This window comes from Triticum urartu, chromosome 7 (genome assembly GCF_003073215.2).
Source record: "Triticum urartu cultivar G1812 chromosome 7, Tu2.1, whole genome shotgun sequence".
Classification (NCBI taxonomy): Eukaryota; Viridiplantae; Streptophyta; class Magnoliopsida; order Poales; family Poaceae; genus Triticum; species Triticum urartu.
In genome coordinates, this window is record NC_053028.1 from 395,018,342 (window position 1) to 395,043,058 (window position 24,717).

Below are 24,717 nucleotides of genomic sequence, written 5' to 3' on the forward strand. Positions count from 1 at the left end.
TTCACTCTTCTTCAAATACCATCGGATTAGTCAACTCAAACGCTGAGAGATTACTATAGAACCAAGGCGGCTTTGAGGCTGGCTCCACTCTCCAAATAGAGCAGTTACTTCGTTGACGACAAGAACCCCATTTCCACTAGCCAAAGAGCAATTCATTTCTTCGACTCGATGCCTCCTCATTTGCTCCCATTCCCATATTAATAAAAGAATTAGGGAAATGCGAGGGAAAAGAATGCCAAAAGCATTTAGAGATTTGACTGGGATTCGTTCTGGCTCAGATGGCGAGGGATTGCTATAACTATTTTTAGAAGCATTAATGAGATCTCTTTTTTTTCACAAAGTGATATGGAATTCATCGCCAGCTGCCATACGAATCTGGTGATAACCAGCTCTGAGATCGGGTTTAGAAAACCATGAGGCACCAGACATCCAGGAGTTCTTCGACTATGGGCACTGGATACTTGCTGACGACAGTCATCGCATTTAGACAGCGATAATAAATACATAAACGCCAGGAGAAAAAAATATATAAGATTTTTGGTCATAGAACCCCTGGTACCAATGTTTGTAGAACTGTCCAGAATTGATAAAGAGAAGCAGCTTTGAAGTCATGGAGAACGAAAATAGGACCCTGGCTCGAGCCCATCTAGTGATTAAAGGTAAAGTGCTTCGGTACATTGGTGTAGGGGAATGCGTACCTACGCCTTTTAACTACCTTGGGGAGAGCGGACTCGCTGATGACCCTCCTTGGGAAACAAATGAAGTGGGTGGATTGGAGTTCGTCTCCGCCAATTAGAGATACAGTGCTGACCCAAGCTGAGTGAGTGAAGGCTCCGGCTTGACCTACTAGCTGTTTGCTATCAATAAATAACTAGCTGACAATATGCTATGCTTACTCTCCGAGCACTAAAGCTATCGAGAAGTGATGCAACAAAGGTTGTTGAAGGTAAAAACCGTCAAACAGAGAAATCTTAATCGTCAGAACAACGCTGAACCTAACTTGTACAAGAGTTGGTAAGAAAGTGCAAACGTTGAGTAAGAAATCGCCATAGGGCGGCACAAAAAAAAAGAAAGGCTTCTGCCAATCGGAATAGGAATGCAAAATCCCAGTAAAAGGGTGTTCAGTCGAAGATAGGAGGACTCCTTTGATCCATACCGTCATCTGACGGACTTCCTGCTGACTTCGTCAATTGCTCTTTATCGCTTAATAGAAGGGAAATTTCATGAGATAGATGAAAAAATGAATATCAATCAAGAAAAAGCTTAAATAGACACAATTCGTAATAGATACAATTCGTAAGGAAGAAGTGATCAAAAGTACGAGGTCGGCATAGGAGATATGATGTGTCGGAGGCAGAAGGCACGGAGAAGTCAAGATCTTCCAAGATAAACCCATTTCGATGCCTATAAAATCAGGTGCACCGCGTCTATACTACAAAAGTGTGATAGGTTTCTTCGTATTTCTTCCACCGACATCGCTTTCTTATTCCTAACACAATTGTTTAGCTAAGTTTGCTAACGAATCAGGGAGAATCAACAATGAACACCACATTTTGAAAAGGAGACGTGATTTATTCCTATCGTCCAGAACACGTCTAGAAACAGCAACCTCGTACATAATACCATTTCGCATTACAGTATCCACTTTCAAGTCGGGGTGAAACTTACTAAGATGTTGGGTCATCAGAATACCATCGAATCGACTCATGTTATGAAAGTAAATAATTAGTGACTTTCTTTGTTTGCTTACAACAGAAAGTATTCCATTTATGAATGCTTGGAGTACACAATCACTTCGATCATAAAATGATGGGTGCGTATTTATGTATTCGTGGGAACTATAATGATTAATATAAATCTTTGATAGTTTCTTGTCTGAATTGACAGTCATAAAGGCGTCTGCATAAGCGTGGTGGCGGGGAAGATTTTGGATTCTATTATCTCCGCGGGAACATAGTTCCGATCCAACAAGGGAATGGTTTCAATGTCACCTACAAGGAATACTGATGGTTTAGGAGGTTGCCCTTTATAATCAGGGTCTGCTTCCAGTTCCTTAAGGTATTTATCCATTTTTAGCTTATTCTTATTTGGAAGTTTGGTAATGTATGATGGGAATCTGGAATTATTTTTACATATAGGTTCTTCCGCATGATTTCTATGTCTATGAAAGCTCCTTTGACTCCAGCCCCATAAGCTATTCTTTCACCTGCACCAGCTCTTGGTCTTTGTCCAGGACAAAGATATCGCAATAGTGGAATAAGGAAGTGCAAGTTGGCGATCGAAGCAAAGGAAAGATCAAGCCGAAGAGGATACCTGGGGCCATCTAAGACGGCTGTAGTAAATAGCTTACACGACTGATCAGGCTCATCAACCTATGGAACCTCACGCTATGTTGCTATGATTCTTTTATCACGAAAGCATGTCGGGCGAAGGAATAAAACGCGTACAACACTAGCAAGAAGAGACTTGCCAAAGAATTCGATGCCTCACAGGATCCTGCAAAAGCGGAGTCCAAAAAAGCACGAGTCGGTCGGCGGTTTCAGATTCAGATAGTTCAGTTCAATCATCATCTGACACCTTTCGGTGCCATTCCTTTTGAAACTGGCGTTTCTTTTGTCAAAGAATTCGATGCCCCTGCGAAAAACCAAGTCAAGAAAGAGGTAAGGGCCGGGTCAGAGGCGGAACAGACATTCAAAGCAACCGAACCATAGATCCAGCTTTGCAGGACAAGCATAACGAAAGTAAGCATTTGGCCAGACATTCAAATAAACCCTATATCTAGAAATCCATCATCCCTGTCTGAACGGTCTAAGCATCATATCTTTTTCTTTTCACTTCTGCTGCATCGTCCGGACATCAGAAATAGCTGCATTAGCAGCATCTCGCTACAACTCCCTTGGCAACCCTAGCACCAACAGGAACAACTCAGTTCAAGCTAGCAACAACTAACAATTTCTACTTCCTCGAACAAGAGCTTGCTTTTATTTCACGTTAGCTACATTCGTTTTAATAGAAAGATGGGAAAGGATAGGTTAGCAGAAGACTATGCTTGTGCCACAAACTTATTGCTTTGGAGAAGCATTTCTTCAATGAATCTTACTCAGTACAGTATTCATAAGGGACCTGTATCTAAATATTCTGTTCTAACATTCCTATTTTGGTTGGAAGTTTCTCAAATGAAAGAGCACAACCCTTTCCATCACTTCTCTACATACTGGCATTCGGAGCTAGGAGCAGATAAGAGAAGTCAATCGGAAGAATCGTAAAAGCCTGGAGCTCAAACATTGCGTTCTACACTTTACTTTTGTTTTGTATCTCTGAAACAGGAGTGAAAAGAAATCAGCTCATCCACCGCTAACTAAACAGGGCGAAACTAGCTCTTCTTTGGTTTCCCTGGGTCCAAGTTGGGGCAAAACCTGCTCTTTTCCCGCAAAAAGTCTATCGTACTAGGTGGCGCGACACGCGACATAGGTAGTAAAGTAGTGATTTTGGGCCCAATTCATACTTCTTTTTTGATTGGAATTCTTATCCTAGCTCGGCCTACTCGCGAGATGTTAGCCTTCAGCCTGATTACATAAAGCATAGCACTTCTGATTGATTTGAATATTCCATTCCCTATTTCCTTGAGCGCTTTCACCATTAACCCATGGGTGCCAAGACCATCCCCCCGGCTCTTTCTTCTTCTACTTCATATAATAGAACACAAGGATCGAACCTACTTTGCTTTAAGTCTATTTACTTTTTAACGCCGTCTACGGAGAGACAAGATGAGAGAGGAGAGAGGAAGTTGAACGGCAAGAGCTGACGAAGTCCAATCAAGCTGAGGCCTGGAAAGAGTTAAGAAAAAACACCTTCTACCTGCATTCATGGGTGCTCAACGATAGATTCCACATCAAGATAGGCAAAGCGGGATACAGCTCGTTTATTACCTCAAAGAAAACAAGAAACAGGTCTTTTCTAATCACGGAACACGAGAATAGCATGCACGGGAGAAGGATTTAGGGAAAGGTACATGCTGCTTTTTCGGAGTCTATAGGGGAAAGGTACACGATGATTTTTCGGAGTCTATAGGGGAAGATTCCACCAGCCCCAATTGCTTTGGGTGAGAGATCGAACCTCCACTCGTTTCTGGTTTCTGCTTTCTCCCTAGGGAAAGAAGATATGATACTTCTTGAAGAATGCAATCCCCGCATTCCGGCCCTGCTCTGCAAATCAACATCTGAAGATCTACGGGTCACCATAGTCTTCTGATCCACTAATAAGATTCCGCGCTCGAGATGATGTGATCTGAACGAAAATATAGATACATCCGAGCTGCCCAAGGATATGGTCTGGGTACCGATCTGCTAGGATAAGGGGGAGATCCTAGTACTCAAAAGGCTGGGTAAATTTCGAAATTAAGCGGAGGAAATCCACCAATAAGAGAGTAATAGAAAATACTGTTATCATGAAGAAATTCTTTCAATCCATTAAGAAGATACTTAATTCGTTATACAATAGAGACGGGGAAAAAGATGATGATAAAAAACTCCACAATAATAAGAAATCCAAGAAAAAAGATATAACGGATGAGGAAGGAGCTAAAGAACCTATCAACAATGATGCATCTAGTGGCAGTAATGATGCATCTACTTCTAGTTCCCCTAACCCTAATGATGGTTCTAGTTCCACTAATGATGGAACAAATCCAAATGTGAAAACTAGTGCACCTAAGCACGACGATCATGGTATAATCCACCATTTTATATGGGGTGGTGGTAGTTCAAACGGTGGAGATAGTTCCAACAGTGGTTGGACTTCCTACTTGAATTCACCTATTGATAGATTTGTGAAAAATCGAAAAACATTTACCAATTTAGATCAAAGAGGTCTAAATGGTTTTATTGCCAAAATAATAGGGTTTATAGGTCCAACAACAATTGTGCTTCCATTCTTTTATAACAGTTGGATGCCGAGGATAGGTTTGTTTTCCATGTTTGTTAGAGAGCCACACGACTTTCAAATAGGAGTTAGCGTACGACCATATACCACGTTTCACAATTATGGAACTCTAGTTATGGAATATGTATATATAAAATATTTGTTCCACGCTCAGGTAGGCTGGCGACAATATAAATGTATATATTTGATAAGTTTAAAGAAATAAATGATTCGCTAGGTTTGTTTTTATCGATAATATTTACTTAAGGGTTACTTTTGACGTTATTCAGCGATTCTCACATAGCGGTCTTGGTTTGAAATCCCTTTTGAAACGTGAAATCATAAACAAGTTGGTTGAAGTAGTAATACCATTTTATGATGAGAATTCTAAGTCGTATGTGTACGGTTATTTTGCTTTTCTAGTATACGCAGGGTTATTTTGTACTGTCTAGTATAAGTATATACCTTGGGATCCATATATAAAACCTGCTGATTTAGCTCCACCATCACTGGATGTATTTAACACCTATCATGCCGATGTCGTGGGTTATGAGAAGGTCACATACCTGATTACTAAGGACATTGTCCAAACAAACTATGGTAGACACCTTTAAACAGCCATCATTTAACGAAGTAGTAAATTCGAATGACTACAACCTTGATCAATCTGATCACAAAGTGCGTTTTTCATGCTTATGCACTGGTATCATGGTTTCTATGTTGTTAGTAACAAAAACACTTCTTCCACATTAAACAGTACTGCATAGATACAAGTTTAGCACAATGAACTTCTGAGTTATTTCACACAAGGAATTTACAAGGTAATGAAAATCAATAGATTTATAGGATATCTATCTAAATACGGCTCCTATCGTTTAAGGTTAGTAAATACATACTAGGAAATGCTCTTCAGGGATACCAGAACTGGAAGATCCTGTCAAGGGGAAACAGGACCTTAATAAGCGCCATCCCGAGACTTGGACTCGAGGGATGGTAAGATCAATAGGAGAAGGAGATATGATACAATTACTATGATCAGGATACCTTATATGACCCATACTTATCCAGGGAATCAATCGCGTGAGGGTGTTGTTGATAGAGGGAGCTCTGGCCAGGAGAGGCTAGAGCGAGTGATAGCAACGGAAAGGTAAGATCAAGAAGGAAACAAGGCTTAAGAGGACCCTAATGCACCAATACTTTAGGCATTCCAACTTCCAATACATACTTATCATGGAATGAAATCCAAGAGGAGCAAGCATATCACTAAGAATAGCTAGCTGAAATCAAGGATGCTATCACAATATTCAATGAAATCGTTACATCGGAATAAGATAGACCCGCTTCGATGCTGTATTCAGTATGTCAGCTAGGAGCCAGAACTCACTATGCCATAGTCATACAATCAACCTGTGTATTAACAGCAATATCTAGACAGGCAGGATGGATTAATTATATTGATGGCCAAGATAAGGTGCTCAAAGGGGAAGCACTCTTCATCAAGTAATGACCCCTGGGGGCGGGTACTGTGAAAAGAAAGCAACACATAAGCTCTTGTTCCTGATACGGTTCGAAAGTAGTGTAAAGAAAAGCGGTACTTCGGTCGGAAAGAAAGCTGCAGGAGGGTTAGTGCTAAAATCTTCTTGTTCGGATGGTTGAGAGAAGGAGGTGTGTCCTGTGGCGAATACACCGATTGATCGAGACGCCTCAAGGCCACCGGAGGGAGAAATAGTGATAGCAACGCTTACAAGGAATGCTGGGATAAGTTGGGAAGAAGGCAAAGATACTGGCGACTAGATCCTTGTGGCAGATTGGAAGATACCGATATCTCTATTTCAATTTGTTGATTGATGGTTTAAGGAAATGGCAGTGGTCCAAATCTTGCACATTTACTGTTACTTCTATGTATAAGTTCCTTGCTCAGGTGTGGCCCAGCTTTCATATATTATTGGGATAGCTACATTGCCCTGGCCAGGTATTGCGAAGGAAGGAAACACCTTGTCCGAGTCAGGAGATGCTAAAGGATGGATTAAAAAACTCATGGATGCTATCTCTGTTATTGCTGCTTAATGCCCTATTTATACAGATCTAGCTTATAGCTGGGATTTCTAGAAAGATAAGCTGATGCAGCCCTCAGGGATGGAGTGCCTAAACTAACCTTCCTGAACAAAAGTAGCAGAGGTAGAAGATATGTAAATTGTACCATCAAGGGGAAATGCACTATTGTTATGCTTGGGCCAGGTTAGCTGATCAAGGGAATATTCCTATCGGAAGAACAATCAGAAAATAAGGAGATAGTCAGTTGGCACTTTTCACACAAGAACCGCTTTTCGTATTAAGCACGGGAGTCGTAAGGAAAGACCTCTGCGTAGCTATCAGAACGAATTAATGAACGAAATAAATGAATTCCGGTGAAACCAAGGCGAATTTCTGAGCCAGCAGTGGGAAAAAGATGCCAAGTATTGAGATGCAACATTATGAATGGTGCGATCCGAAGTCTTACTATTTACTCCAAATTGACTCAAATGGTTGACTGAACTTCACAGAGGACTAAAGCCGGGAACTTAAACTAATGGTTTTGCCTTTCCACTTCCCAATTGACTCTCATAAAAGGCTAGGCTACCTCTTCACATCGCACCTAATCCCGAATCATGTGCTCTGTTCAGGGGATCAATAGTGGCTATTAAGCTTTTCCCTTTCTATATATTCTTGAGAATAAGTAAATACCATCCTTTTTCCTATCAGCATCTCTCTATCTGACAGTAAATATTGCTTTCAATCGATCAGGCACTAGGTTATTAAAGTATGGATATGCCATATAATAAGGGAAAAGGCCTCAAGTTTTTTTTAGCGCAAAAGAAAAGCCGATTCCAAATTTTCTATTTCCCGGCAAGTCTATGAGAGTCCTATTACGGATCCTCTGATCTTTAGCTTGAATGGTCGTGTTTTTATATAATTAGGTCTTTCTTCTGAGCTCTTCTATTACGGTACGGAAAAATCAAACCTATCACTCTCAAAGAATGGGTAAAAAGAATTCAAGCTAGGGGAGCCTACACTCTCTAACTACCTATACTACGCCCCCATTGATTGGAAACCCTCGGGGAAAATGATCCCATAAACAAAGGAATTATACAGTATGAAATAGCAAAAAAACAGACTAATTCAATTCTAAAAAATCGATAATAGATATTTTATTCTGCTTAAATTGTCCCGACAAGGAGAGATATTCAATATTTGAATCAGATTGGATTTCGTAGTATACCAATGTGAGCCAAACTATTACTATTTCATCTAACTTGAATAACCAAGGACTGAATTTGACTATGGATTCTGATTACTCGAGAAGTTTTTATTTGGTTATGATCCAAAAAGAAAAAAGAAAGGTTTAACAAGCCATGAGAAAATAGAGTAAAGTAACCATACGTTCTGTTTGCATAACGTGTATACGCCACGCCATACAATCGAAACAGAAACATGGGACAATTCCAGAATTTTGAATAGATCCGTGGGGATGAGAGAAGTTGTTGTTGAGAAATATGAAATTGGAAAGGAAGTCAAACTCCCTATGGAACCTGTGATCGGTTGTACCTGTACTTTAGTGATACGAAAACTCGCTATTCACTCAGTTTCTGGTCAATAATAAGATTATGTAGGAGAGATGGCCGAGTGGTTCAAGGCGTAGCATTGGAACTGCTATGTAGGCTTTTGTTTACCGAGGGTTCGAATCCCTCTCTTTCCGTTTCTGTTAATTCACCAACGTTACCGACCACAATGAAATTTCTAGTAAGAGGAAAATCCGTCGACTTTCTAAATCGTGAGGGTTCAAGTCAAGTCCCTCTATCCCCAATAAAAAGCCCATTTTACTTCCTAACTATTGTACCAACCTCTATTTTTCATTAATGGTTCAAACAAGATTCACTATCTTTATTATTCTACTCTTTCACAAACGGATCCGAACTAACTTCTTTGGATCTTATCCCATTCATACAAATGAACATATTATAGTATAGGCAAGTAATCCCTATTATTAAGTAAGTCATTCACAATCCATATCATTATCCTGATATTTACTAAGTCCAATTTGAGAATACTTTTTTCTTTTTTAGTCCCTTTAATTGACATAGATACAAGTACTCTACTAGGATGATGCACAATAAATAGTCAGGATAGCTCAGTTGGTAGAGCAGAGGATTGAAAATCCTCGTGTCACCAGTTCAAATCTGGTTCCTGGCACAGAACGAACAATGAATGCCTTTTCGGGAAAGAAAAGGGCCACATATTTTTTATAGGGAAAAGCTTTTTTTAAGGGGAAGAATCATCAACAAAAAATCCAGGAAAGAACAGCGAAGGAAAAACGTGAAAAAACAAGTGTTTTCCCGGAACGGAATAGCGGAAATTCCATACGTTGATCACCAATGTAGCATGTCTTTCCTTAAGCTGGAGTACTTTGAGTTAGAAGGCCTACTTTATTCATCCTTTTAAAGCCTACTTATTCGTCTAGCTATTTCCAATTCTAATAAATAACCCGATCATATCATATCTTGGAAAACCCTAAGACTACCCAAGGCTGTACCCTACAGTGTTACCTATAGTCTATACTTGTGTATACGTTGCCTTCTGGGGTGGCAAGATAGAACCAAGTAGTCTAGGTATCAATTCCAATTTAAGTCAATGATCCTCATTTTCTCCAACATTAAGAAGATTATTGGTAAGGTGACCAACCATCACGCAGGATTCCGGGTCGGAGTAGCACCTCTTGCCTGATATATACAGGTTGTTACTGGCGATTCGTTTGTGCCCTATGGTGTTCAATTGCCCATTTGTTCCCTCCCCCTCAGGACGGGTCAACCTACTTTACCCGCTCAGGCGCTCCAAAATGCTCTGACTAGACCGCCGACACCCATGATTTGTCCATCATTCAAAATGGCATTTCGTAAGGGCTCATAAGGTAGGAGGAATCACAGATCCTCCGTGCACTTTCGCCTAGAGTTAGTTTGATTTTTCACTACTGTCTGAGTGGTGGCTAAACCCTGAAACTTTTCCTTGAAATGAAATAAAGATCTAACTTTATTCCAGTAGTGGTTTCCGCAAATGTAGATAATCTTGTTGATTAACACCCACTTTCCATACCCTGCAATTCAGAGGCCATCACCTCTGGTATTTTAGTAACATATCAGCAAACAAGGCTCTCCTCGTGTAGCTTTTTGTTCTCGAGGAAGAAAATCTCATTGATTACTTATAATGCCGGATGAAGCAAGTTACAGCATTGGTTCTTTCGTGATTCACGTATATTGGAAATCTCTTTCTTTAGGAAATGGGATGGCATTCAATTCTCACTTAGGGATTCTCTTCTTCCTGAACATTCATGAAAAGAAGGACTCTAGCTTTAATGCTAAAGTTTAGTACTGGGCCGAGCGTACTTACCTACTTAGACAAGAGGGATACTTATAGATCTCTATGAGCGTAAGGCAAAGTGGGCAAGACTACTTCCACAACTACATTTTCGCTTAAGCAGGACCTGTGAGACCTCGAAGCAACCGTCTACTACTAGTTATAGATGCTATTTCTAATTGAATAGAATGGATGCTTCACAGCGGTTCTGCGACAGGCAGGGCAGCCGGGTGAACATAGGCAGCTGTTCCTATAGAACACAAGTCTTTCTCTAAAGCACGACCTTCCGATTGGACTACGTCTGGTCTCTATCCTTTTTATTCCAAAAATGGGTCCTCGATCAAAATGATCTGGTGTCTATGTCCATGCCTGAGGTTGGTAAACCCTATATCTATTGCGGGGTGGTTTGAGGAAGGGACAGCTTGTAACCCACGACTTACTACTACGAAGATTCTGGCGGAGAGATTTTCACATATAGATAGGTCGGGATGAGGAAGCTCCGTAGTCAACTAATAGATAGAAAATCCACCTTGTGAACTGTGTTTGTCTTAAAGTACTGTCTGAGAAGGAATATACCTGTTCCAATCCCTCTAGTGGCTATACTGATTGACATAGGTAGCTTTCATAGTCAAAGCTCACAGGGCCAAATGCTCTATTGGAGTGGGCACGAACACACACAATCAAGGTTCGAAGAACTTCTACTTCATGCCTTGAGGATTCTATGACGCTCACTCAATGGTGTTGTGGTGATTGCAAGCAATCAATAAATGAGGAAGCCAAATTATGGATCCAGGAAGGCTGCATCAGAAGGAAGAGTAGGTGTTGCTATGCCGTTGGCTGGGACTGAGACAGAGAGAGGGGAGCATAGCCCCTATGATCCCGGTAAAGAGTTCCAACTAAGCTCTTCTCAGGTTCTTTCTTTCTCTTCCATTCTTATGTTTATATATTAAAGTGTAGTTTTCTTACTATAATATAATAATATTAATCTAATATGCCCATTGGTGTTCCAAAAGTACCTTACCGGATTCCCAGAGATGAAGAAGCGACTTGGGTTGACTTATACAATGTTATGTATCGAGAAAGGACACTTTTTTTTAGTTCACTGCCCTATACATAGAAAGAAGTGCTTTTCCACCGGTATCAACATTCTATCTGGAATTAGTAGCGATAATTGTTGTATTGTGAGCCAGCCCCACCCACGGGTGAAATTGTACAGCTCCCTATCTCGTTGAAAGCCCCTTTGCTTACGGAAGAGAAGAGTTGGATGCCGTGGTGGGAAAGCTCCCGTTTCAACTTTGCTTCTTGTAAGCTTCGGTATAAATAGCTCACTTGCGGGATCTAATCTCATTCTATGGGAACAGCTTTCATTTCTATCTTTTGGCTTAAAGTGGTGAACAAATCCTTTCTCTTCACTTTTTGTGCTCCGCATGGCTCCGGTCAAGATGTGACTCATCCTGTATATACATAATTAGGAGACCTCTCACGAACTTGTTAAAGAAAGGAGTACCATTTGTGTGGACAAGCCAAAGCAATCCTTTGATGTTCTCAAGCAAGCTTTAATTGAGGCCCCTGTGTTGGTTCTCCCTGATTTCAGTAAAAGATTTGTGCTAGAGACAGATGCCTGTGGGCATTGGAGCTGTGATAAGGGGTAGAAGTATTCGTGTGGGGTGGGTTTCGAAGGGAAGGTTGCACAATAGATCGGAGATCCTTTGAGGAAGACTGAAATGACTATACTTATAGAATGGTCCATATCGAACAGATACGATACTGGTTTACACAGAGAATATCGCCTAGCTCTAAAACGGCAGGCACCTGAGTGCAACTTCGAGTAAGAAAGAACGACCTTCTGCTACCTTTTTACCGGGGCATTGTTTTAACAACTTTAGCTGATTGATCTACGAATGGAGGGATTCAAGCTTATTTTTGTTAACCGAGATGCAAACGACTAACAAACTGGATTCGAAGCCACCTGTCGTAATAGTACCTGCGGGTTCTTTCTGTGGAGCCTTCAAATGCAATAGCTAGCTGCCCAACAGCCAATGCCACAGGCAAATCTCCATTTTCCAACTTATACAACTCTTTGGGGTCCAAAGATACTCGCCATTGCAACTTAATAAATAGGACCGGTGGGATCGCCTTCAACAGATATATCGGTTTCACTGCTTTCGTACCCTTTGTTTTGGTCATGTGGATGACCCGCAGACCGTAGATAAGATGGATACCCACGTACTGCCTTCAATGAAGAGAGTTTTACCAAGGACCCTTAGACAGATAGGGGGGACAGACAAGAGGTATGCAACCTGCTGAATATTGTCACCGAATCGCTCACTGACAAATACTTGGGGCTCCCCTCCCTGGTAGGAGTGGATAGGAGCGACTGCTTCCAACACTTAATTGAGAGAGTTTGCACTCGGATTAATGGCTGCAAAGAGGAAGGGCTAATTGGCTCCGCCATGGAGACCGAAATACGAGCTTCTTTCATCACATCATTTTGCAACGGAGAAAAAAGAAGAACATAATAAAGTTTCTGAATGACTCAAACGGCAACAGGATCGAAGGTAATGACCAGTTAGCATCTCTGATACATTGTTACTTTGAGGGACTGTTCACCTCAGAAGTCCTAGCTCCTGACCCTGGGCTACTGGGGAAAGTAAACAAGCGAGTAACTGAAGAAATGAACGCAAGCCTCTTGGCTCCGTTCACAGCAGATGAAGTAAAGGCAGCACTCTGAATTCAATCGAGAGTTAGGTACAGTAATCTTCAGATATGACAATACCTCCCCCAAAGCACTGTTAAGTGTTGGAATTAGGGCACCAACCACGAATAGGAGCTGTACAGAACTCCGGAAAGAGACCTTTGATGAAGTCGGCATCCTCCCAAGTGGCATTTGCTTGATCCAAACTAGCCCACTTCCTTGGTTTCTGAAAAACCATGCAACGCAAGTAATTTTCGACACACTGATTCACACGTTCTGTCTGGCCATCTGATTGTGGGTGATAGGCAGAGCTAAACCTCAATTTCACTTGCAGTGCTTTGAAGAAGGCCTGCCACATGTTACTTGTGAATATCCAGTTTCTATCAGAGACTATTGACTTTGGCAATCCATTCCACTTAAAAACATTATCCATGAAAGCATGAGAGACTGATCGTACCGTATAAGGGTGAGCAAGGGGAATGAAATGAGAATATTTAGTGAACCTGTCCACCACCAACAATATGACTTCTTTGCCCAATGATTTGGGAAGACCCTCAAAGAAATCCAGGGAGATGTCAGTCCAAGCAGAAGTAGGTAATGGCAGTGACCAGACAATTCTTCAATGTTGTGAAGGCCTCAATTTGAGCATCTGACTACTGGAATGAATCTTTTTTTAGACAGTCATGAAGTGTCCTAGAATTGATCCCATAATTCTTGACAAATCTTCTTTTTCTGCAGCCATACCAAGAAAACTCCTCAACTGAGTGATAGTCTTAGGTGCTGGCCATTCTTTGATGGCAACTATTTTGTGGGGGTCTGTAGATAGACCCTATCCTTAGATAACATGCCCTAAATACTCCACTTGAGGGACAGGAAAACTGCATTTGCTAATCTTAGCATATAGTTTTTATGACCTTAGAATGTCCAGGACTAACTTTAGATGCTTGAGATGAGCTTGTTTGGTCTTGCTATATATCAGAATATCATCAAAGAATACCAAAAGGTATTTCCGGAGCAAAAACATGATTCATTAAAGATTGGAAGGTAGCAGGTGCATTAGTGAGTCCAAATGGCATCACTAAGTATTCATAATGACAAAAATATGTCCTAAAATTTATGAATGTCTTCTCTTCTCATTCTTATCTGATGATAACCTGATCTCAAATCAAGTTTGGAAAACAGTTGTGCACCATGTAGCTCATCTAATAGATCCTCAATGACAGGAATATTGAATTGATTTTCTGCACTTAACCCGAAAGCAAGTTTGAAAACAAGACCTGCTCTGTGAAGTGATGGAAGTAGTGAAGGTTTAGGCTTCGGATCTGTGAAGTTCAGGTTTTGGAGTAGAGGTCAGAGGCTAGTGCGGGTAGCCCTGTCGGAAACTAGAAAGAAGAGGCTGATGCACCTGCCCGGCGGTGGGTGGGTTCAGCTCGATCAACTGGGATAGGAGTTTTTTCTCTATCTTGCTCCATGGTGTTCAAGCAGTGCGTCCAGAAAGCTGTGATTCATGGGAGGGAGCAGCTTCAATAGCTTTGGCTGTGAAAACTCTTGGTCTTGGAGCATCAGTGTCATCAGTTCACCCAAGATCAGCAGGACAAATAACTACTAGGTTTGTGCCAGAAAAGCGTCTTGCGTGACGGGGAAAGAGTGGAAAAAGAAAGAGATTCATCAGCTATGGAATCTGACAGGTATCGGTATTGAACAGAGGGGGCTGTTCACAAAGCATCCCATGGATGGTAATGGTGCTTCCCCAGCTGCTGTTCCTACTCCTTTGGCTGGTGCCAAATCAGGTGACTTTGAAGTTGAAGCTTGCCCGCAGAACGATGTAACCATGCTGGTAGTACTATGATTGCCTTAGAGCGCAGATGTCTCTGTCCCTAGGAACGTGATGCTTAGGTGCGAGGTGAAACACAAGCAGGAGATCGAGAAAAGAAATCATTACGGATTGCAACCTACAGATGAAGAATCTGCTTCATTGTTCCCACCATCTATATCAGATGTTTAATAAGAATAGGAATCGAATAAGCTGCTGATTGACTGAGGAAGCATTTGAAAAGAAAGGAAGGGTGATGCTTGTTAAACAAAGCTGCGTGTGGGGCCGCCACGTATAGCTGTAGTTTCTGCTGTAGCATCGGTTATTTCCGTTATTGCTATAGTAGCATCGGTTATTGCTCAGGTTATGAATGACCCAATCTATCTATGGCAACCACCCCTACTTTTAGTAGATGGAGATGCGCACCTAGAAAAGACGGATGAAAGAGAACCTGCCCTTCTGACTTCTTCTCTTGTCTGTCCTTTACGCAAAGCGATCTATGGTCTCAACAAGCCCCGATAGCGTCGGTTTTTGAAGTTCAGCACAGTGGTTATGTTATCCAGGCAGGGTTTGCTCGGAGTGATCATGATTCGGCCATGTTCGTATCAGTTTATCCTCGAGGACGTGCTATTCTGTTGTTGTATGTTGATGATATCAAACTGACTGGTGATTACTCCGTTACCATATCGCTGATCAAGTGTCGCCTTCATCAATTATTTGCTATGAAGGCGCTGACGCGCCCTAAGCCTTTTCTTGGCTTGGAGGTCGCACATTCTCCTCGTGGATATTTGGTATCTCAGATCAAATAACGTCATGACTTGATCACTCGAGCTCAACTCAATGATGAGAAGACTGTTGACACTCCCTTGGAGCTTTACGTTAAACTCCGTCCGACTGATGGCTCACCATTATCTGATCCGACGCAGTACAGACAGTAGGTCGGCAGTTTGGTTTATCTGACGATCTCTTGCCCAGATGGCTTTTCCTAAGAAAGTCAGCCTTTCATGGCTGCCCCCCGGTCAGTTCACTTTGCAGCAGTTCATCGGATTCTTAGATATATTCGAGGTACCTTTTCTCGAGCCGTCCTTTTTTCCGTCATCGTCTTCTTTAGAGTTGCGTGCAACTACTGATGCCGATTGGGCCTTCAGATAGGTGCTCAACTACAGGCTTATCTATTTTATGGGGAGACGAGACACTATCTTGGATGAGATAAAAGCAATAGACAGTTGCTCCTTCCACTGCCGAAGCGGAGTACCGTGCCATGGCACACTACTAGATAGATTGTGTGGCTCCGTTGGTGACTTTTTGATTGCGGGTTTCATTTGAAAAACCCCAACGCCATTCATCTTGCGTCAAATCCGGTCTTTCATGCAAGAGTTTCATTTTTGGCCGCTACTACGTTCGTCGAAAACTTCTTGATGGCACCATCATCTCATTACCTTATTTTTTCCCTTCGACTTCGGCTATGACCAATGCCCCACCTAGCTGAATAGGCGTAACAAAGCTACCTGAAAAAGGCAAGGTGCACCTTAGATTGAAATCGACAAATTGCGTTTTGCCAGATGGATTCTTTAGAAAGATTCCCGGATAAAGTTCAGTATAATATTTAGTTATAATCTAAATAAAGGCGCATACGTGGGCGGGCAGGGGGCCCCACTACTTCTTCATTCAGGGGGGGGGGCTAGCCTCATGACTTCCCACTGGGCGAGGGGTGCACCTAACCCACCTACTCACTCATCAATTACGGTGTTCAGCTGACTTGCACAGAAAGACCCCTATTGTTTAGTAATTTGGCGCCCCATCTTTTGATTGACTGTTGTCAACTAATCTTTTCAATGTTCAATTCTACTCTATGTTAGAACATTTCTGTGAATGCTATTTCGATCTAAGTGGTCCATTCTCTGTCCCGTGCTAGGAAGCATACTCCTCTTTTCATTCCAAATTCTTCAATAAGACCGATACGATTGATTGGTCTGTGCGTTTCTCTTATTACTTTTTTGTATCCCCCTGTTCCTCGGATACAATTCGGTCCTTCTGTGGCCAAATCTCAATTTGTGGAAAGCCTTCGATGGCTTCCTTATGAAAACATCCATTTGTATATGGGTATAGACGGTCTTTCATTATTCTTCGTGATATTGACCACATTTCTGATCCCTATTTGCATTTCAGTGGGTTGGTCTGGTATGAGAAGTTTTGGGAAAGAGTATATTACAGCATTTCTAATTCGTGAATTTCTAATGATCGCCGTGTCCTGCATGCTGGATCCTCTACTATTCTATGTTCTTTCCGAAAGCGTGCCAATCCCTATGTTGTGCGGAGCTGAGCATCTTCTATTCGCTGGGATCAAGCTTTTCCTCTGCAGGGGCCTTGTGCAGTAAACCCCCTACGGGCGGTCCCCCATCGTCGTAAAGTAGTAAAGGTCCCTGCGAAGCTTTCGAGAAGAGGGGTAGTCTTGTGCGTAAGCATAGCATTTCTGGTCGAACCACCGAACCACACATCTTTTTTGGTGGGAGGGTACTCCGAGTAGTGGGTACCTCGACCCGCCTACTCAGGTCTTGTATGGATATGCAGGAAGGGGTGCTCCTAGGTGTGTGTAGGGGTGTGTTTGTTCGCGAGAATGAATTCCTCGTCAAGTCAGGGGGGGTGTGGACACACTTGCGCGAATTCGGGTAACGGCTACAAGGGATAAAAATAAAGGAAACTGTACCTGACCAGGGATGGACGTAAACTCGTAAGCTACCGAGGGTAGGGATAATCATCCAGGTCTTATTTAAAAAAAAGCCGCCCCGCCACTGCAGGCAGGTTAGTTCCTCTATCGTTGCCGGAGAGTTCTTGGCGAAGAGACCTTAGGATAAGTTGCTAAAACAAACGGAGGGGAGGATCGACCCGTTCAGTAGAATTCCGAAGAAAGACTGTTGGCAGCAGGTGGAGACATTTCTTTGGCCCCCTTCCAAATAAATGCGGGCAGGGTAGAGCTCGGTAGGGGGTTTAAGAAAGACTGTTGGCAGCAGGTGGAGACATTTCTTTGGCCCCCTTCCAAATAAATGCGGGCAGGGTAGAGCTCGGCAGGGGGTTCGAGAATAGGGTAGGGTTTTTGACGGTCGGTTCCCCGACCACTATTCCGGCTAGCCTTCTTTCGGGCAGGAAGCAGGCCTAAACGACGGGCGGGCATCTCCCGCTACGCAAGCAGCATTGTTCGCCACCACCCGAGAAGCAAAAGATTCGAGAGTCAAGGCGGAAAAGACAAGCATAGTGGTCTAATTACAAGGGCCAACGACGGAAGCTCGGGACGGAGCCGTATGATGCGGAAGTCTCACGTATGGTTCCCTGAGAAGGGAGTGGCTACCCACTGGAGCTTCGACCAACTACCACCGGTCAATTTCGCTTTGGGGCCACACCCGAAGCCCATGTAGAGGCACCTACGGCTGGATCCGTCATCTTGGCTGGAATTCTTTTAAAATTGGGAACCTACGGGTTTTTAAGATTTTCAATACCCATGTTTCCCGAAGCGACACTTTGTTTCACTCCTTTCATTTATACTCTAAGCGCGATTGCTATAATATATACTTCCTTGACCACTTTAAGACATATCGATCTTAAGAAGATCATTGCCTACTCCTCAGTAGCCCATATGAATTTGGTGACTATTGGTATGTTTAGTCGGGTGGCGGCCGTTAGGTCACCTATTTTGAGTTATGGACACACAAGCAAGGCCAAAACATGTGTGCCGGGCGTGCGACCCATCAACCTACTAGCAATAGGGGAGAAAACTTAGCATGTCGCAACAAAAGCGTCGATTCGAGGCGTCAGCAAAACACCGCCGTCTGTTCCTAAAACAAAACCCCTTAGCGCCCCGGGACGGGAGTGGGGGACGGCCCTATGCAGACAGCAGCAGCACCGGCTCTACGAAGTCCGAATCGAATCTTTCGGTTGGCTTTCCCGTGAATAAGAATTGTTGGGCGCGGCGAAGCGAGCGCTTCTAGCTGTTTCGCTTGCTTCTTTCTTATTGTGGCGGCTATTATGGCGTGGCTGAAATGAACGAAAAGCGAGATGATTCAAATCGATTGATAGATGGCCTGATCTTTTCTGATAGATCGAAAGGTTTTCTATCAATAATAAGGGTTGACCTCTTTCTATCTATTGAGGATACAAGATATCTATCTATTCTGGATCCATCAGAAAGAAATCGATATGTATCTGATTTTTTCTACATCGTATGTAGAGCGCCCAAGCGTTTGGCCAGCTCAGTTCTATTATCCATCGGTCCAATGCACTGGCTCATCTCATGGAGGGAAAAAGCAAATGTAGTTAGTTGTCTTGTTGTTGTTCGCCGCCTCGACACATTCCCCGGCATCGTCCCACACAGAAAGAAAGAGCGTGGAGCCCCGGCCCGACATGTAAGTCCGCTAACGTAAAGCGAGGAGTTGAGCCTGAACTGGCGAACCGAAGTCAGTTTCGTAACCATACTTCCTACAGCTAACACGTGTCCAGTCCAGTGGGAACACGAAGCGCAAACGAACGTGAGCTGCTATACCGAATCCCCCGCTGGCCATCGGGGACCTAGTGGTAAGGCCATGATCCGCAGGGGAAGGGATCACTCATTCTTCTATTCGGGAAAGGTGCACGAACGACAACTCCAAACGTCAGACATCCGCCGCCTATACCTACCGTTTAGGTGGCACCAGCGAGATCCAGCTAAGGTAAGGAACTTCGTGTCGCGGCTGCTCCACTCCGCTGGGGTCTTTTGAACTGAACTTCGTTGCCTTCCCGCGCGCGAAACGAATGGGCGCTGTGTCGTGGGTCAGTTTTGGGGCGGGGGGGGGGGCAGAGAGAGACCAGAAGAATGATTCATTTGGATCGACGAGCCATTTTGCGAATCAATAGAATGTCTCTCTATCCATATCTATTCTATCTTTATATGACGGGCCATAAAAAAAAGAAGTATTTTTTTATGGCATGCGGGATGATCGCGCCTAGTAGCCACATATCAGCTGCGCTCAATATGCGGGATTTCCGTTGGATCAGATCTTTCGCTTTGACGAATTTGGACCTAGCGAAAAGGACTCTAAGCCTTCGCGCAAACAAGCAAAGTAGAAGCAAGATGAGGAAGCGGAGCTGTTATAGAAGAAGTAGCTTCCCCCGACAATATACAATACAACAGTAGCGACCATGAATAAAAAGCCCGTTGTTTAACGAGTTCGCTGCTTTTCCCAGGCCGGAGAAGGGCAACTACTTATTGATTGATCGCCTTTCTTTGATATGTGTTCAATTTAGTACAATACAAACTAAAACTAGATCAAAGCGGAAGGGCCACTCACTATAGAAGCTATAACTAGAAAAGCCCTAGCCAATAGTTTAGTAGTCGGCCAAACCCCCATGCTCACGACATGTTCTTGATATTGATTGAGTTGGAGGGAGTCAGAGACTACCACGGAATCCTTCCATAGTCACCCCGGTGACCTTCGTCACCAAAGCGTCACGACAGTTTCCAAGACCCCTCATATAATCTCCAGTGGGGATCAGTCGGAGCACGTAGGAATGCCGACCACTACATAAGCCGCTGGCGGAGAAAGCTCGAAGAGCTTCCCTTCATTCGCTTCGCGGGAGTCGCACACAGCACATAGCTGGAAGTCAGAGGGCCCGTACTACCTGCCTAACCCTTCGCTCCGAGGGACCGTAGAACGGAAAGCGCCTTCTAAACAACTCGGCAGAAGGGAAGGGGCCTATGTATTTGCATGACCCCTGCGGATTTGACCCTACCTACACCCGGAGCCAATCCCCTAGCGGTCCTGCCACCACGCCGCAGAACAGGAGCTCGTGTGGAACCTTGGATTTCTGGCGTAACAGCGGTGGAAGGTATCAAAATATTACGGCCGCATAACATAGTATATACGCTAAGGTCGGCCAAAATATGGACACCCGAAGGGCCCGGCGCGCACAATCCTATCCTATCCGAGCCCGTCATTGCATGCACTTCGGACAGCCGTCCGTAGCATCATAAGGAGCACCTCCCTTTCGAGGTACCCAAATGGAACGGTCTTTATTTGTGTTGTTGGTTGGTCTTTCTCAACGTGGTCTATAGCACGAAAAACCATTCTTTACAAGATAGGGCCGTTCACATGAAAGAAAATACAAAATCCATTCTTCATGGTCGGGCGCATTTCTCCAAATCCTCCAGGATCACAAGTGGAACGCTAAGCAAGGGTGGGGAGGCTGCGAGCTCCGCGTCGAACAGAAAGAAGCAAGCAGGGGGTGTTGCCGTAGCGCGCCGGAGAGCAAGCGTAGGCAACCAAACTAAATAAGGCTACAAAAGTAGCTAGCTAGCGTTTTTAAGCTGGCTGCCTTTTCTAGCGCGCGTACTCTTCTGTGGAGTCGCACGGAACGAGCCTTGTCTTCCCTCCAACGACTAGCTCCCTTTTCTTGTTCCGGTCACCCTTCTCTTGCCGTGGAAGGACTTTTGCCTGTGGTGTGGTCCAACCCGTGGGCGGAGTCGCCCTCATCCCCCCATTGCTCAGTGCTCCCTGCAGCTTCGCTGGGCTTTACCCGCGTGGGCGCGGGCTTCTATAAGAGAATGAAAAGCTCTCTTTTTACAATAAAACGCGAACCGCGCGGAGCCCACCCTTTTTCGTTTTCTGCCGCCATTGGGTGGCCGCAGGGGAAACACAGCCCGGCCGCCTCTCGGGAAAGGGGGGGTGGGCCTACCTATCCCGAGGGAGCAGCTGAGAGGTTCCATATGCCGAGCCGAAGGGCAGAACTTCAGTGCGTGATCGTAGTATGTCACCTCGTCTCGTCCTCGCAGCATCGAAGAGTACCTATGCACTATGTTCCGGTTCACTGATAAGGAAGATAGAGTTGGGGTGGGGGTCTACGATGTGATACTATAGTATGCCCCGGGGAGAAAGATGCGCAACTCAAAACGGAAGCAGGAAGCGTGTTGTCAAAAATGTCGGAGGTTACCAGATCTCTGAGACTACCATCGATCCGACAGAGCGGAACGACCAGAAAAAGAAGTGGAGTTAGAAAGCCGTATGATAGGTGGTAACTATCTTGTACGGTTCGGGGGGGTAAGCGGTGTACTCTGGGGGAATATTAGGCTCTATCGAACATACAGGGAATTGGAGGTAGCATTTTACTTATGTTAAGTCATGGACTGGTTTCTTCAGCCCTTTTTCTATGTGTTGGTGTTCTATATGAACGACATAAGACTCGACTTGTTAGATATTATGGAGGTTTAGTGAGCACCATGCCAAATTTCTCTACCATTTTCTTCTTTTTCACTTTAGCCAATATGAGTTTACCCGGCACTAGCAGCTTTATCGGGGAATTACTAATCTTAGTAGGAGCTTTCCAAATAAATAGCTTAGTAGCCACATTAGCTGCGCTTGGGATGATTTTAGGCGCGGCGTATTCCCTTTGGCTATATAATCGTGTGGTTTCTGGAAATTTAAAACCCGATTTCCTCTATAAATCCTCTGATCTCAATGGCAGAGAAGTTTCCATATTTCTACCTTTTCTTGTTGGAGGGGCGACCGTCCGTTGAACTACCAAACAAGGGTAAACCAATGTGATCATGACATTGTAGGTGCTTGCGATGGGACGGATGCGACTTCCCTCATAAGTAATGGGTGGCATAGCCCGTAGCAGAAGTCCCCTTTTTTTATCCATTTCTTTATTACCCCAGAGGGGCCCACCCTGGTGGGACCGAGAGAAAGAAAGGACGGGGGGGGCGACCATGCATGGCACTTCTCGACCGTGTCTCCGAGGGACAGTTGAACGAGCGACTCATGAATGCGTGGGGGTGGGGGGAGCCAATAACTCGAACGTGTTCGGTCAGTTTTTTGAGCAAGAATCACAGCGTTACCTTACCTTCACCATGATACGGACTCCAAGTTCTTATGGCAGAGCACGAGGAGTTTCCTTCAATATGATGATGAGAATGGAAACCAGAAGCACGACTGGGTCTTCGTAGTCCGAGATCATACTTATATATCAGTCACAGTAACGTAAGCATGAGACTTTTTGGTAGTACCGGTGAACCAGGTGGCCGCGACGAGGGAATCTGGGACGGAGGACTCGTAATATCTCAATAGATCTGGCAAAAGCGAAAGACCCCTAACATTAGGGGCTGACCACTGAGCTCACTCAGGCCCCGCTGGGCGGGCCAGAGTGGGTGCGAGCTGGAATTGCCATAGCTTATGGTTAGAGCAATAGGAAAGGGCCCAGCAGAGAGAACAGTCAGGATAACGAGCGCGGAGCCCACTTGGCAGGAGGCAGGAGCAACGGGCAAGTGCTTGCTTGGTAGGCCAACAGCCCTGTGAACCGGGCGGGGCACTCGACGAAAGGGGGCACGTTGAGCAAGTACGCAAAATTGGCCCTGCGGAGCTTTCAAAAAGAAAAGCAAGGACCACTGCGGGAGGTCGCACCACGGACCGGAGGTAGTAGAATGTGATCCGCACCGGTCAATATTGGATCAAACAATAGGGGACCGTAGCACTGACCTTTTTTTCAAGACAATAGGTACTGTTCCCTACCGAGACAAGGGACACTCTCAACGGATCCTCCACGCGCTGGGCATACCATAGTTCTTCCGTGCGTCTTTATCGTGGCGGAAACAGAACAAGAGGGAAAGACCCGGCCGACTCGCCCAGGGCTCGAGGGCGAGCCATACGAGAGTGAGTCGAATTCTGTTTACGTTCTCGGTTTGGGTTCGGGCCCCTCTCGATCTTTTGCGTATAAGGGAAGGGGGAAGGAGTCTAAATCTATGGACATTAATGAACCACCATTGATGGACGTTGCACATGACACGAGAGATTCGACTCGACGGTCCGGTGCTAATAGAAGCCGCTTAATCTCCGTCTAGCGAAGGTGCCAGATCCTTAAAGTAAAGTATCTATCAGCCTAGTGTACCAACCACGTGGTACGACGGGCACTCAAAGACCTGGCGAATGAGGGCCCACCCCACCCAAGAGCGCTTATGTCATATGGGAACTCTCGGCTGGAAACAATCCTTATGGTTTTTATATCCAGTTAGAATAATAAGAAAGAATCAAAGTCCAGGTTGGTTGGTGAGCCTAGTGATAGGAGACTATCTAGCTTGGTTCGGAGAGCACTTGTTGGGTTTCAGATTCATTTTTGCTAAATGTTACGGCCTAAATGCTGAACTATTGACCCTACTTGTTCGGATGGGTGTTCACCCCAAAGTGTTCCCGGACTGCATGCATACATCCGTAAGTAACTTAGTGCAACATGGCAAATTTCATTGAGAGGAATCAGCAAAGAAAAGAAATCTTCTCCGGGTGATCAAGTTCCTTTTTCGGTCTGGGCCACGTCTTTGCTTTCTTCAGAGGCCCATTTTCCTGGGCATCAGTGAGTGGAATACTTAACAGTGATTACATTCTTATGTAGATTCCATTGCTCGAATGGGACTTGTTTGTTGGCACCGACCTCGATAAGAAGCAAGGGAGTGGTGCCGAAGCGAATGGAGCTGCAGAGCCGTTTGTTTACCAATCCGCCAACTTAAGCTAGGAAAAGTGTAAGAGACTGTGCATCTTCATGTAAATAAAGGTAAATAATCTCAGAAACAGTCAAGAAACCGGGAATTTTTTATTCCATTTCTTAGCCAGGGCAAGCCCTACCGACCTACGACCGGAGAAGATGCTGTGTTGTTCGTATCACTTGCTAGAGATAGAGAAGCTAGAACAGGAACTGCCCGGGAGGGTTCAAAGAATGAGGTCTTCACCTTTGAGCTGGATCTCATCTCATTCTAGCACATACTACGAGCGATTGACTTAAAGAATACAACAAATGGTTGTGGGGTTATCTTTGTACCCTGTGACTACAACCATAAGGTCCGAATCAAGCGAAACGGCTGAGGCACAAGCCCTTTTCTCGCCACTACTCT

At 44.2% G+C, this 24,717-nt stretch overlaps 1 protein-coding gene and 2 non-coding genes across 3 annotated transcripts; all 3 read left to right on the plus strand.

Annotated features, from left to right (window-relative positions):
* The first annotated feature begins 8,569 nt into the window (after positions 1-8,569).
* On the plus strand, positions 8,570-8,656 carry TRNAS-GGA. The gene has a single exon. It is a non-coding gene; the product is annotated as a tRNA-Ser (tRNA).
* Positions 8,657-9,077: 421 nt separating this feature from the next.
* On the plus strand, positions 9,078-9,150 carry TRNAF-GAA. Its single transcript has one exon. It is a non-coding gene; the product is annotated as a tRNA-Phe (tRNA).
* A 9,068-nt stretch (positions 9,151-18,218) lies between these two features.
* Positions 18,219-24,244, plus strand: LOC125521527 (NADH-ubiquinone oxidoreductase chain 4-like). Its single transcript, XM_048686580.1, has 3 exons — positions 18,219-18,480; positions 21,919-22,339; positions 23,991-24,244. The coding sequence occupies exons 1-3, from the start codon at positions 18,313-18,315 to the stop codon at positions 24,077-24,079; spliced, it is 678 nt and encodes a 225-aa protein (XP_048542537.1). The 5' UTR covers positions 18,219-18,312; the 3' UTR covers positions 24,080-24,244.
* The last annotated feature ends 473 nt before the right edge of the window (positions 24,245-24,717 follow it).